The sequence below is a fragment of the Lucilia cuprina genome, chromosome 3 (assembly GCF_022045245.1).
Source record: "Lucilia cuprina isolate Lc7/37 chromosome 3, ASM2204524v1, whole genome shotgun sequence".
NCBI lineage: Eukaryota > Metazoa > Arthropoda > Insecta > Diptera > Calliphoridae > Lucilia > Lucilia cuprina.
In genome coordinates, this window is record NC_060951.1 from 36708637 (window position 1) to 36724713 (window position 16077).

The 16077-nt window shown below is 28.0% G+C and overlaps 2 protein-coding genes across 2 annotated transcripts in view; one reads left to right on the top strand and one right to left on the bottom strand.

Annotated features, from left to right (window-relative positions):
- The window catches only part of LOC111688392, a 59668-nt gene extending 47714 nt beyond the window's left edge, over nt 1-11954 (top strand). Inside the window, exon 4 of the mRNA XM_046946917.1 lies at nt 11838-11954. Coding sequence (XP_046802873.1) covers nt 11838-11954 — 117 coding nt within the window. The remainder of the gene's footprint in view (nt 1-11837) is intronic.
- The window catches only part of LOC111691210 (dorsal-ventral patterning protein Sog), a 33708-nt gene continuing 23500 nt past the window's right edge, over nt 5870-16077 (bottom strand). The window contains exons 4-6 of the mRNA XM_023453863.2: nt 9038-9097; nt 6646-8930; nt 5870-6574 (exon numbers count right to left, since the gene is read on the bottom strand). Coding sequence (XP_023309631.2) covers nt 6350-6574; nt 6646-8930; nt 9038-9097 — 2570 coding nt within the window. The 3' untranslated portion in view covers nt 5870-6349. The remainder of the gene's footprint in view (nt 6575-6645; nt 8931-9037; nt 9098-16077) is intronic.

Sequence of the window (16077 nt, forward strand, 5' to 3'; positions counted from 1 at the left end):
GTTGAAAAATTATTATTTATAATATTTTGTTAAATTTTGTCCAGTAGTTAACTTATAAACTTTACAATTACGTATGGCAGGCACTCTGGTGTTTAAAATATTATATGGGATTTAAAAATATTTGTTTGAAAATTTAAAAAAATTTATCATCAATATTTCAGTTTATGTTTATGACATTATTTAAACGTGGAGGAATTATCTTTAGAGATCTAAAGGTCTCAATGTTGGATATCTTTATAAGGAGTATGTTTCTGATACTCCGTAAAACGCCAGTACTAAGAGAGACCAAGTTATTTATTGATGCGAATTTTTGCCGACGGCATTATAGATCCTATTTTTTCTATAAAAACGGTGTTGGTTGGCAAACTCCAAACTAAACGACTGCAGAAGGACACTGTTGGAACATGACTCACTTTTATAATCTTATACCAATAAACTGAAGCGTTAAACCAAACTAACTTTCTAAAGCAATGAGTGTGGAATATATCACCGATTTCCATGAGATACTAAGGAGTGAGATCGAAAAATTCTTAACATACATATATGTTTATAAAAAAGAAACCACTAAACTTACAGCTTTATTTTTTTTTTATTTGATTCAAATTATTATTACAATTTACAAAAAAAATATTTTTATAGTTTTAATCACTAGTAACGAAATTTCGAACCCTTTTCGGAAACCCTTCCATTAACGTTTTTATAGTGCTTTCTGTCACTTTGCTCGAACATGTAGTCCATCTCCGTTTAAAATCTACCACACTATTGGACACCTTTTTTGTACTCTTCAATTCTCTTTTAACAAGAGCCCAATATCTCTCCACTGGCCTTAGCTCCGGGCAGTTTGGAGGATTTGCCTCTCTTGGTACAAATACCACATTATTGTTCTTGTACCACTCAAGGGCTTGTTTACCATAGTGACAGGATGCCAAGTCAGGCCAAAAATAAGTGGACACATTATGAAGTCTTATGAATGGAAGCAGCCTTTTTTATAAACATTCCTTGATGTAAATTTCGGTATTTATAGAGCCCGTTGTAACAAATGATTGGCTTCTTTTGCCGCAACTGCATATTGCTTGCCATACCAAGAACTTTCTGGAAAATTTTGTCTGCTTTTGGGTCCTAAACTTTTCTTCAACATTCCCTCGAGCATCAGCAACATAAAACTTTTGACCTGGAAGTTGCGAAAAATCTGCCTGAATATACGTTTCGTCATCCATTATGCAGCAAGAATATTTTTTTATAAAACTTGACTTCAATTTCCGTGCTCTGTTTTTGGCCTCTAAATTTTAGCAGCGTTCCTGTCAGGAACTTTTTGAGCCTTGTATGTTTTTAAACCTGCATTAGCTTTAACTTTTCGTACCAAATAGTCCGAGCACTGAGCTAACCGAGCTGCTTTCCTACCGGATGTGTTGGGAGCTCTTTTGAAAATGCGTTCTATTTTTTGGCTTTAGAAACATCATGTGGACCATTCCTTCTACCTGAACCAGGTTTTCTATCAACTGACAAGTTCTCCCGGTACTGTTTAATAACATTGGAAACAGTTTGACGGCAGACCTTTGTATGCTTGGCCAACTATTTGTAAGACCAAGTTGGGTTTAGTTGAAAATATTTAATAATTTCAGTACGCACTTTTTTCTGGTCACTCATTTTAATCAGATTAACAAAAAAATTAATATAATTGACATTACACATAATAACTGACATGTTTTTCAAAGGTAACTTGATCAAAAAAAAAAAAAAAAAAAAAAATCAAATAATACTTTGGTTAAAAAATGTAATGAAAAACGTGTCTTAAGAATTTTTCGATCTCACTCCTTAAATATTCTCAAAAAGTCGTTATCCAAAGTGAAGTCCACCGAAATAGTTGGTGCCACAAGAGTTATAGCTTTAATTCTGATCCCTTGAGAAAGCTTGCGCCCTTGTGAAATTAAAGAGTCCGTCCAAGACTGCAGATAAAATCATAATATCGAAACAATTTGCAAAACAACAGACTGGAGTTTTGCCGGATATTTGAGATAATTACAAAACTTCCATAGTGCTTAGACTCAGCAACTGATTGGAATATTGGGTACAATTATTGAGCATTGATATACGATAGGTTATATTCCAAAGCTGCTGAAATGGAGGCAAAGAAAGTGTAAAGACTTTGAACTCGGATTTCCAAAACAACAGAGCTAGGTTTCGCCTGATAGTTACTATGATTGGAAAATTTTCTTAGTACATAGGCTGAACAACTGATTAAAATATTGGGTACTATTACTCATTTTGACTTTTTGCATTTTATGAAAAGTCGATTTTTCGATTTCTTTTTTGGTGCTTTTGTTAGACCACATGCCAAATCATTCTAAGGAAAGAAAGAGAATACATTTGATCATCACCACTTTATAGTCCTGGCAGACTAGAGGTGCTGGTAGCACCTCTGTTCCCCGGGAGATTTTTCCGACCAAAATTGAGATTTCATCAAGAAAACATTCCCCATGGGAATCCTACTATGGATAATTTCTTGGCATTGATGTGCCTTTGTGTTCATTATGGAAAGGTCGCTTCGGAGTCGTTGTTGGTTGTACTCAAATCGCTGTAAAAGAATGTGATAATTCATGATGATTGTGGCTGTAGGTAACGTAAAGTTGTCCTTGTTCCCTTTTGTGTTGGTCTAAGTTTTGTTTAATGCGTACTTGGCAACAAAGAGTTATCTATATCTCTAGAATCCTGTGCACATATATGTTTTATTTTGTTTTTTAAGCTTTCACTCTTTAGATTACAAAGCGACTTTTGTCGCTCTCGCTTATTTGACTTAAGTTTTTTTGTAAGTGTACACATCCTATATTAATTTGGGGGACTCCAAAGTGAAGCATTCTGCCGCTGTCGCTTTTAAATCTGACGATTGTCTTCACTCTCGTTTACAAAGTGTGGCTTTGTGTCGAAAGACGAAATAGAGGCAACACTGTGTCATTTGACTTACGTTCTCTCTAGATTACTTGGCGACTATAAAGTTAATACTTTTGCTGCTCTCACTTACACTTGTTTACTAAGATTACATTTGTAACGAAGAACTGCAGAAATTTATCTATTCCTTTTGGAAACATTGACTCCTTGTCGAACTGCTACTTGGCTCATATGCAAGTTGAAATTAAAGCCACTTTTTCCCGAGCTTATTAACTTGCCGCATTGAAAGAGAGAGAGACAGAAGTATGGTGCTGCCAACGTGTTGCTAACACTTTCTTTTATCATAAAAGTAAGATCATGACTTTATCATTGTTCTGCTTTTCCGAAGCCATCACTTCCGAAGCCATCACTTCCGAAGCCATCACTTCCGAAGCCATCACTTTCGAAGCCATCACTTCCGTGTTCTAGCTCCCTCTGTTGAGTTAGAACACAAAAGAAACTGAACAGCTATATAACTACAAACATGTAACTAGTTATGTTCTAGTTCTACGTTACTGATCTGCTCTCTGAAGTCTCCACTAATTAAATCTCTTTTTTTAAATAATAACAACTAATGCACGGAAATATTACTACGCTTGTTACTAGCTTTTAGCTTTCAATTCAGAAGGAGAAGCTAATCAAGCTAATCAACTGCAACTAAGTAACTAGTTATGTGTCTAGTTCTAGATAACTGATTTGTTCTCTGCAGTCTCCACTAATTAAATTTCTTTTAAATAAAAGCACTGAAGTATAACTACCACCATGTAACTAGTAAAATGTCTAGTTCTACTTTACTAATCTGTTCTCTGATTAAAAAAAACACAACTATTGTACAGAATTGCAACTACTACACCCTAGTTACTAGCTATGTGGCTAGTTTTTTTGTTAATGATCTGCTTTTTAGAGTTAGAAAGCAAGTTAGGACAAGAGAAATATTGCGCAGATATAAAACTAACTAGTAACGTGACTGGTTCTTTGGTACTGATTTGCTTTCCCGATTGAGAAAGAGAGAAACAGAGAGTTGGAACAAGAGAAATACTGCTTAGATATAAAACTACCACCAAGTAACTTGTAACGTAGCTTGTTCTTTAATACTGATTTGCTCTTTAGAGTAAGAAAGAGTTAGAACAAGAGAAATACTGTTTAGATATAAAACTACTACCAAGTAACTAGTTAGGTGGTCAGTTCTGTGTTGCTGATCTGCTCTTTGGAATAAGAGAGAGTGTTAGAATAAGAGAAATACTGCATAGATATAAAACTACTACTTAGTAACTAGTAAGGTGGCTAGTTCTTTACAAATTATCTCTAGAGAGAGAGAGAGTCTTCCTCTTATATAAATTCAAATCCCTTTTGAAATAAAAACACAAATGCAATTTATTTTATTTCAGTATTTATAAAATTAAGTTTTTATTTTTTATTTATTTTGCTTTTTTTGTTTTTCATTTTCAATAAAGTTATGTTAACTTTTGTTGTTGTTTTGTTTACTTTTTGTTTATGCTGCAGAAGTTTTCTTTTAATAAATATAATAGTTTTTTTTTTATTAAAAAATAATAATAATAATTATAGTAAATATATAAATGATGCAAAAAACTAGTACAACTATTTTGTTTTTTTTTTATATTATAATACAAACATATAAAAAAATTAAAAAAATAATAATTAAAAATTATAATTAAAAATTATAAAATAAAACAATTTGGTAAAGGTTTTTTTGAAATTGAAGAGCGGTTGTTAGAAAATATTGAAGTTTTTGGGGGTGGAGATATATTATGCATTTATGAGGAATAAACAAAAGATTTGATTTTTTTTTATATTTTATAAAGGATATTTATATTTTTTTTTGTAGCGATTGTTGGATTTTATATATATAGTTTTTAAAAACAAATAAAATAATACAAATATAAAGAAATTAATATTTAAAAAAAGGAAAATAAAATAATAATAATTAAAAAAAATTGTACAATATAAGAGAAAATTTTACAAAATAAAAGAAAATTACAAGAAAAATAAAAATTATATTACAATTAAAAAAAAAAAATATTAACATTTAAAAAAAATTAAATTAATACAATTATTTTTTTAAGTATTTTTGTAAGTAAGGAGGGGGGGGGGGGTGTAGTTTAAAATGTTTTAAGTTTTTTTTCTTCGTTTAAGTATAAAAAAATTATACCAAAATTTTAAACATTTTGTTTAAAAAAAAATTTTTTTAAACAAATTTCTTTAGCAAATTTTATAAATTTCTTTTAATTATATTTTTAAAATATAATTAAGAAATATTTATATTTTTTAAATTTTTTTTTTTAATAAAAATATAACAACAATGTATGTTTTGTAATGAGTGGATATGTAAGTGTAAATGTAAATGTTTTAAATGTTATGCAGATGTTTTAAGGAATTTTTTCTTTTTTAAAAAAAACTGTGATTTCAGTGTTTAATATTTTTCTCTTTAAGTCCACGCCTCCTTTATTTTAATTAAAAAAGGGGCATGGTTTTTTAAGAAAGGGCGTGTGAGAGAGTGGGTGGGTGTGTCTGTGTGTGTGTTTGGTTTAAATTAATTTTATTAGTAAAAACAAAGTTTTTTTTTAATTAATATTAATAATAATAAATTTTTTAAGTAAAATATATTTTTCTTTCTTTTTTTTTAAACTTAAAACTAAAGTTGCCATTCAGTCAATCAGTCGAAACTTTTGGGATGTGTTTCTATTTATATATATAAATATATGTTGTTTTTAAATTTTTTCTTTATAAAACAAATTTTATTACTTATTTTTTTTCTCTAGAAAAAAAATTTGCAATTGTTTATTAATTTTTTTAAAAAAGGATTTTTTTCATTAATAAAAAAATCCTTTTTTATAAAAAAGAAACTGTAATGCACAGTAGTTTCATATATTTTTTAAAATTGTTCTCTTTTGCTTAAGTGTTTTTTTAATATAAATAATTTAAATTCTTTTTAAACTACTGCACTGGTATAGGTATTTATTTTTCTCAATTTAAAATATTTTTTTAAGTGTATTTTAATACCTAGAGATATATCGTTTTTTTCTATATGCTTTTCTAAAAGTATAAGTTAAGTGTAGTTAACTCTCTAAAAATAAACAAAAAATATAATTTTTTCATAAATTATGCGGCTTTTTAAAACTAAATCTCTAGCTCTTCTAGGCTGCTGTTGCTGCTGCTGTTTACATAAGAGAATTTCTCTCTGTGTATTTAAAAGTTTTATTTTTATTTTTTTTTTAACAAAGAAGTAGTTTGCTGCTGTTGTTATTGTTGTTGTAGAAAAAATTCGATTTTTTTTTAATATAAATTTTCAATTTTTTTCCTTTAAGCTTAAAAACGTATTTTGATTAAAACTTTCTCTCCAAAAAGTTATGGATTTCATTTAAAATCTCTTAACTTTTTTTGTGGTTTTATACGCTTAAGCAATTCAGCTGCTGACTGCTTTCTTTGGTTGTTGTTGCTGCTGATGTTGTTCTGCAGCCTGTTGGGTTCTTCGGTGATGTCTACGGGGTCTTTTGCATTGTGAGGAACAGCATTCATCAATGGCTGGCTCACTGCCTGGTTTCTCAAAGAGTTTTCTTTTCGAGCTTACTCTAGTCTGTTGACAGGTGGAGCGTGAGCAACGTTTGCGATCACAATTGACTTTGGAGTCCTAAAAGAGAGAGAAAAAAATTGCAAATTAGTTTCTTTTCAATTTTTAAAAATTTTCTAAAAAAAACTTACCTTGCATCTACATTTAATGCATTTCTGTTCACCATGAGAAGCCAAAACGGGATGCCATTCTTGTCCATTTTCATAGATTTTATTAACCACCTTACAGCCTCCTTGTTGTAAAATCTCTTCGGTGGAGCGAACATTGGGCTTAGAGGAGGCTTGATCTTGTAAAACATTGGGATTATTATTGCCACCCGAGCGTGAGGAGATTTTGCCTTCGGGACATACTTTACAGCAGGCTTTTTTGTCTGGTCTATAGGCATCCTTTTCCTTGCACTGTAACGGTGGACATACCATGCGTGGACATCTGATTTCTAAAGTTAAAGCATCACAAGTACAAGTGGTGCAAGTATCAAAGCCATTGGGTGGCAAGAAAGGATGCCAAGTGGCACCTGCCAAATGGAATTGATCACCTAAACGGCAGCCTCGTTTGCTATGTTCCACTTCCTTGTTGGTATTCAAATTCTGTGGCACACACATGGCACAACATTCACCCTCTAATTGCACCAATTCCTCATTGACTTTGCAATGTATAACAGGGCATTTGATGGGTTCACAGGTGGCATGACCTCTCTGGCAGGCACACATTTGACAGGTATCCTCAGTACTGCGCCATTGTTCGGTTTCATCATAGAATCTTCCCGAATGGAAACATTTAGTGTCGGGTGTAATTAAAACATCATCATTACGATCGCCGGGTAGAAATACATTGGGTACATTGTTGTCGGTGTAAATGGGGAAACAATGGGCGGGAACTTTCGTCGATTTTAATTTACCTCTCAACAACAATTCCTTTTTATCTTTCGAATGTATTTCCAAATAGCAAACACTCGATTCCAACTTTACCAATTCATTAGAGGGCATACCCAAGACAAAACCCTCCATATATGAACCATTAAATTCTTCCAATAATTTACGTGTTACTGGTGCGCCTATAGCCTCAATAGGTTTCTCTTCCAAATAGATTTGTAAGTCTTGGACATGAGATTGAAAACCGCTTAAAGTGATTTCATAATGTAGATTACACTCATTGTCAATGGATAGCCAAGCCATGCCCATAGCATGATTGGGGGCGGATACTGAGTTATCAGATCTTTTCAATAAAATAGGTTCTGCAGAGTCACGGGCATCAGCCACTGGACGTGATACTAAACGACCTCTGATCAAGCTAGTTTCATGTTCAATAGCAATATTAACACCTAAGTCTCCAGAGTACAAAGATTCCACAACTTTAGGACCCAATTTGTCTACCGTACCAATAGCTTGATTGAAATTGAAACTGGGGGTCAAGTCTTCCAACATGGTCTTCCTCTTACCCAAATCCTCAATCAAACTGATCTCAGGATGATCACGAGCATTAACCTGATCGGTTTCAATGTTATAGGCTAAAGAACCATCGGTATTAAGGAAAACCCAAGCTAAGCCACTGCTTTTAGCTTTCGATTCCACATTATGAGGAGCCAATAAAGTTTGGAAAATTTCACATGTAGTGCGGGTAACAATATGACCTTGTATGCGTAAATTGGGATTCTTTTTCGATTCAATGGTCAATAGCAATTTGCCACGAGACATGAGGCGCAAATTTTGTATAGAAATGGGAGAAGAGATTTCCAAAACATTAACTTCCGAGGAGGGTTTGCGTACCTTTTGTACCTCATCCAAAACAATCTCACGACGATCGGGTGATTCAATGCGTATGCTGACAGGAGCATCCATATATTCTTCCGGTGTGAAAACACCATTGAAAACCAAAGTCAAATGCATAGAAGAGGCAGCACCACTGCTGGTCGAGACTATGGCAGTGCCACCAGAACCAGACATCAATTCAGACTTAGAGCCGGGAGCAGGTTCCATAAGAGCACTAAACAATTCAGATTGTAAAGCAGTATATTTGCCAATTTTGCCAGCTAAAGCCAATTCAGTTTGGAATTTATTGCCACCCCAAAGTAAAACAACATGTAAACGTTCATCACGCAAAAGACGTTTATAATCACGAGGCACACGACGCCAAACACCACAGATTTTACCGGTAACATTTTGATAGATCGACTGAGGACCAGCAGGCAATTGTAATTGATGTTCTTCCAAAATAGTGCCAGCATCATCGACAAATTGTATGGCACGAGGACGATTAACTTTAGCCGATGTATAGAAGGAATAATAGAGATTCTTTTTATGGAACATAAAGCGACCAGTGGCCACTATATTATGAGGATTATGAGTGGTATACATGGCTTTCATTTCTTCGCCTTTCAAAAAATGAGAAGTGCGACCAGTAAGGAGAGCAGCGAAATCTAAAAGTTTAAGATAAGACATAAAAAAGGATTATTTAAGGATCAATGAAAAAGAGAGTTATAGAAAAGAGAGGGAGAGAGAGTGATCTACAGTATTTAATACTTACGTTTCATATTGCGCTCTTCTTCTTCAATTGGTGCCGGTGTATCTAAAGCGACATCGGTTTCTAGAATTAAAGAAAAATAAAATTATAAATTAGTAAAAATTAGTCATAAAAATGTCAACAGTATTTAACAAGAAGAATAGTTTATATATTATGAATAACTGAATGAATCTGTTGGGTTTACATTTAAACAGGAAATTCTCTATTCTAAATCACCTGCAGGGTTATTGTTTCTAACAAAATCTTTCAAAACTCATTTATCGTTGGGAGAAAGAATCCACGGAAGAAAGTAAAGAGAAATATAAAGAAAAAATATGTGTGAATAGAGGAGTAAACCGATCATCCCATATATACACTTACACTTTGAATAATTCCCTACTGTGAGTCTGTGTGTGTGCGTACGTGTCTTTCTTGGGATTCGTTTTTGTTTTTGGCTGACATAATACCCCCTAACAAGTTACCGCCTTTCTATCAAATACACGTGATCTTTCATTCTCTCATGATCATGATGATCATTTTTCTTATATCTTTTAAGGTTAGAAAAGGTAAAAATTGTTACGGTTAGTAACAGTAACTTAATACCTTTACACAATGCTTACAGTTTTCTTATTTTCTTTTATGATCTTGTAACACAAAACAACTTTAAAGAAAATCATGTTTTTTGTTCTCTCAACTTTAATCTTTAAAATCTATAATTCTCGGAAACAATTTATTTCATTGACAAGAAAACCATTTTTCCTCTTCTTGTCAAATGAATTTCTTTTTTTTCTTTTCTTTTCGCTTCAACATGACATGTTACAAAAATGACAATAAAATGTCGTTAAATAATTAAATCCAGAAATTTATGAGGGTGTTTACCTTACCCACTGAGTTATTGTTGCCATAAAAGAAAATTTTCAGTTATTGGAAACAACATTTTGTTAAATAATAAACCGGATTTCCTTTTGTGGCTTAAATAAAAAAGGATTTAAAAAATTTCTCTTCACACCTTTTTAAGGAAATTTTCTAAAAATTTCTTTTAAATTTTAAGAAAATTTTCTTTAAAATTTTTTTCAATTATTTAAGATTTTCTTTTTATAGAAAAACTTGTTTTTTTACCAATTATATTTTATTAAACAAGTTGGCTTATTGTTGTTGTTGTTGGTATTTCCATAATAAACTGTTAAATTCCTGAAAACATTGTGGTCATGATTTATTATTATAAGCTTTTATAAAAAGCCAGGGTTGGTTAAATCTATTCTCTCTATTAACAATTAAAGATCTTAAAATTAAAAATCTTAAAATTTTTTTGTTTAAAATCATTTTTTTTTTAAACTTATTTTTGCAAACCGATTACCGATTACTTCTTTTAAATTTCAAGAAGAATTTGGTTTTTATTTTATAACTTTTTAAAGGTAATTGTATTTTTAAAACGATTTAAGTTGTTTTTATTAAACATTTTCCAGTTTTGGCAAAAAGTAGTAACCGATTACTTTTCCTTAATGATATTGTTGTTGTTGTTGCTAAAAGAAAGATTAACTACCGATTACTTTTTCTAAATTAAGTCATTTGTTTTTAATAACAAAATATAACAATTTTTAAAGCCTTTAGAGTCTGAAAGTTGTTAAAATTTGATAAAAATTTGTTTAAATGAAATTTAAGTTTTAATGGTTACCGATTACTTTTTTGTATTACTTCGTTTAATAACAAATTTTAACAATTTTTAAAGCCTTTAAAGTGTGAATGTTGCTAAAATTTGGTGAAAATTTGTTTAAATGAAAATTTTGGTTTTAATGGTTACCGATTACTTTTTTATATTTTTCATAATTTTATATTTTAAATTTTATTTTAAAGGTTTTTTTAAGAGCAAAAATTCGAATTTTTTCAAAGATTTTTTTAAAGGTTACTTTTTTTATTTAATTATTTTTTTAAATTTAAAAATTTTAAAAAATTTTTTGAAAATTTAAAAAATTTGTTTAAAATTTTTAAAATTGTTTTTAAAGTTTGATATTATGTTAGTTTTACTGTTAACTATGCTTAGGCCTAAAAAATATTTCATTTCTAACAAGTTTTGATCCTAATGGTTACCGATTACTTTTCTTTATTTAAAAGAATTTTGCAACCGTTTTAAGGCAGTTTTATGGGAATCTTTTTAACAAACATTTTAAAAGTTTTTTATATATAAAAATTCTAATTTTTCAAAGTTTTTTTTTAATTTTTACATTTTTTTTTTAATTTTTTTAAAATTTTTTAAAATTTTCAAAAATTTTTTGAAGATTTATAAATTTTTTTTAAATTTATAAAAATTTGTTTAAAAATTTAAAATAATATTAGTTTTACTGTTAACTACGCTTAGGTGTTAAAAATATATCACTTTTTACAACTTTTGATCCTAATGGTTACCGATTACTTTTCCTTATTTAAAAGAATTTTTGAAATTTTTTTGCAGATTTTCTCTTAGTTTAGCTTTTTAATTGAATTAAAGCTTTTTTAAACTTAATAATTTTAATAATTTAATATTTCTTTTTTAAAATTTCAATTGCTTACTTTAAAAAGTTGTGTTGTATTGTAACAGTTAAAGCTAAAGTTTTCACACAACTTGTGTGGCTTAATCTCTTAAGCATTTTTATAGTCACCTCCTGTGGTTTTTGGCCTTTGCTGGTACATAGTAAAGAAACGTTTTTTTTTTGCTGGACTTTAAAGCTCTAAGGATTTATTAAGAAATTTTCTTGTTTTAAACATTGTTTTATTTGTAGTTTTTTACTTTTTTTCTTATAAAAAAATTGTTGAAATATTTCAAATATTTATAATTTCTTTGTTGCAGGCTTATTTAGCTGGGGAAACCTTAAAAGGTAAGTTTAGCATGATCAGTATTTTTTTTTATTTATTATTTTTAAAAAAAGGGAACTGGTTTATCGTTGTACTCTACACCTATTATTAGATGGAGTCTATAATTGTGGAATAAAAATTCTTTTAAATGTAAAGCAAATTTTCACTTTTTATAAGAGTTTTTGTTTGAGATCAGTTTAGGCATAAGTGCCTAAACTGTTGACGATCATCATCATCATCAACATTGTGATGATGTTGATGATGAACAACAAAAACATGAACTCGTTTCCATAATAGTTTTATTTCAAAGTTTTTCTTATACTCTCTGGCTATCATAAGATTGAGAAGAATCAAAAAAACAAGTTAAATCATACCAAATACATTAGCAGCGCACAACAACAACTGCTTAACTTAAGTTGTGGTTGGCTCGATCGATCGATCTACTAGTAGTTGGCCACAATTACTAAATATGACTAGAGTAGTAAAACTCCTTTATAAGCAAAAATTGCAAAATGTCTACAAACGAAAAAAAAAATAAAAACAGAAACACTCACATCAAAAGAAGTTGTTGAGTTTATTGTTGGAAAAACTAAACATAGTATTAAAGTAAGTTGACTTGGCATGGCATAACAGTCTCCTCTAGCAGCAAACCAAATTTGGTTATGACAAAAATATGCCAACCATATTAAAACCAAAAAAAGTCATTTACTCTTTATAATTGAAAAATATGTATGAACAATAAATGGTCATTAAAATGAAACGAAAAAAAAAAAGAAAAACGATTCAATGAAGCTAAAAATTCTTAAAATTATTGTCAACAACATATTTAAGGTCTTTCTTAACAAATCATTTTTTTGCTTCTTCTCACTGACTGACTGTGGCTCATCATTGTCATCATTATCATTAAAATTTACAGCATGAAACCTAACTAACTAAGGAACTCTTGCAACTACTTAATATTTCTTCTTTTAGTTTTATAATTTATGCTGAACCCCTACTACCAATACCTTACAACCAACAAGCAACCATAAACTATAGATTTTTTTTGTCCCCTTGCCTCTTTATGTTCTCGATATAATGACATAACTCGAGCATTTTAACGCTTATTAAATTATCTCATTTTAAGGAATTTTATGTTTTACCTTTTTCTTATTCTTAACCAGCAGGGAGTCCAGTTTAGGTCTTTAAATGTTACTAACTAATCTTATTTTTTTTCCCCACCAAAATAAAAACAAAAATCTTTATTTTATTGATCTTAAACTCATTGAAAGATAATAAAAAAAAGGCGTCTTTTGTCAATGAACTTGAAATAAAGTGACAATATTTTCTAGGATTTTCCTTAAAAAAAAACATCGACATCAAAAGAAAACCCATAAAATCTAAGATGCTTAACTGATAATGTAAATTATCTTAAACCTTAACTAGAGAAAAAGAAAATAACCTAAATAAGGTTTAAACAAAATGTCGGCTTAAAATGTAATTTTTTTTAATTTCTTAGAATTTTTTTTTAATTTTAAGGAATTTTTAAAAAATTTCAAAAATATTTAAGAATTTTTTTTTAGGGAAATTTAAAAAAATTGTTTTAAATAATTAAGAAAATTTTTGTTTAAAATAAAAAAAAATTGAAAAAGGAAATTTTTAATTTTTTTTATTATTTTAAATTGAAAAGGAAATTTTTGTTAATTTTTAAACATTTTTTTAAATTTTTTAAAATTTATAAATGTTTTTAAATTCTTAAATTTTTTTTTAGTTTAATTTAGAAAATTTTGGTTTAAATTTAAAAGAATTTATGACAAAATTGTTGTATTTTTTTAATTTAATTAAAAACATTTTGGTTTTAATTTAAAAAGAATTGAAGAAAAAATTTTTTGAAAATTTTTTTTAAGAAAAAAATATTTAGAAATTTTTAGAACTTTTTTAATTTTTCAAAAGAACGTGAGAATATTTAAAGAAAATTGTTTTTTATAATAAAAAAAATTTTTGTTTAAATTTAAAAATAATTAAAGAAAATTTTGAAATTTTTTTGAAATTTTTTTTAAATTTTTATTTTTTTTTACAATTTTTTTAAAATTTTAAAATTTTTTTTGAGATTTCTTTTTTTTACATTTTGTTAGTTTTTTAGTTTAATTAAGAATTGAAGAAACAATTTTTGGAAACTTTTTTTGGTTTAAATTTGAAAAAAACAAATAGGAAAAAATTTTGAAAATTTTTTAAAAATTTTTGAAACATATTTTCTTTAATTTTAAAATTTTTGTTTTAATTTTATTTTAGGAAAACGTAAGAAAATTTAAAGAAAATTGTTGTGTTTTTAATAAAATTAAAGACAAAATTTTTGGAAATTTTTTAAAAAATGATTGAAGACAAATTTTCTGGAAATTTTTAAGAAATATTTTGAAATTGTTTGAAAAAATTTTTGGATTTTTTTTTAAAATTAAAGAAAATTTTTGTGTTTTTAATAAAATTTAAGAAAAAGTTGTTGTAAATTTGTTAAACATTTTATTACAATTTTTTAAAATTATTTGATTGAAGCCAAATTTTTTGGAAATTTTTAAAAAATATTTTGAAATTGTTTAAAAAAAATTTTTGGAGTTTTTTTTTTAAATTTAAAGAAAATTTTTGTGTTTTTTATAAAATTTAAGAAAAAGTTGTTGTAAATTTGTTAAACATTTTATTACAATTTTTTGAAATTATTTGAAAATTTAAAGAAAATTATTGTATTTTTAATAAAATTAAAGAAAATAATTTTGGAAATTTTTTAAAAAATTAAAAAAAAAAATTTCAAATTGTTGGAAAATTTAAAGAAAATTTTTGTGTTTTTAATTTTAATTTTCTTAAGAACAACAAAAACAAAATTGTTCATTATTAATCATTCTTAAATGAACAAAAAAAAAAAAATAAAAATCATTTATCTTGCAAATAAAATTCATTCATTCATTTCACACTTTTCTCAAAACGCAGCCTTTTTTTGTACACAAATGAAAAATAAGTTTTAAACAAACCCAAGTTGAGAGTTAGGCTGGCCAAAAAACAACAACAAATAATACTTAAAAGATCAAATGATAAGACAAAAAACAAGATAACATTTTTTTCTAAAGCCCAGCAAAGACTTACGATTTTTAAAAGAAAAATTCCTTACATTACGGAAAAAAGAAGTGAGTGCTAAAAGTAACGCCCTTTTTTTGAGCTTTATGATCAAATTTCTGCAAAATCTTTACAACATGACTCAACCAACTTTCAAGAGCAGACATATTTAGTTAAACAATTTATTTAAACTATGCAAACGTGTTTATTATAAACATTTTTTTTATAATTTTCAAAACTTTTTGTTTGTTAAAAAACCACATTCACACACACCTTTATAGAAAAAAAACAAAGTTTAATTTCATTGGATGACGCCAATTTTAATTTCCAAAGTCTTTTTTTTTTGCCATAATTATGTATGCTATTCAGGCATAAAATTACTTATAGAAATAAGGTTAATTTTTTTATATTTATAAAAAAAACTGAATTTATTTTTGAAAATTTCTAACTAAAAAAATTTTTACGCATAAAAAAATATATTGTGTTGTTAAAGTTGATTATTTCAAAAGGTATTTGATAAATTTGTTTTTAGCCAATTTCGATTGACGTCGTATTTAGGAAAGAAAAAAAAAACAATAGACAGACGCCAATTTAAATTAAAAAAAATATTTTGCAAAAAAAAAAGAAACATAAAAAATTAACAATTTACCAGCAGATGTTAGAGAAATTAATTTTGTTTTTCTTTAATTTGCAAGAAAAACAACAACAATAACAACCAATAAAACTTTTAAGTGTTAAGATGGTAGGGTGGGATGGAGGAGCTAAAACACTAAGGCAAAAGAATATATGAAAACACTAAAGAAATTTTTAACAATTTCCTTCAAAATTCTGGAAAATTGTTGTAATTAAAACAAAAAGCTTTTAAAACAAGCTTCAAGCTTTAACAAAATCTTAAAGCTTAGACACTTTAGAAAAGTTTATTTTTAAACTACAACCAAAGGCTTTAAGAAAATATAGAAAAATAGCTAGAAATCTCTTAAATAAGCAAAAGCTTAAACAAAAGCTTTAAGGTTTTTTGTTAAATTTTGTGCAAAAATAAATTAAATTTTAAACTTAAGACTTGATAACAAAGAAATTTGAGAAATTCTTTAAAATTTCCCCAAAAAAGGCTTTTTGTTAAAGCTTATTTAAAAAAAGCTTTCTATTTTTCTTAG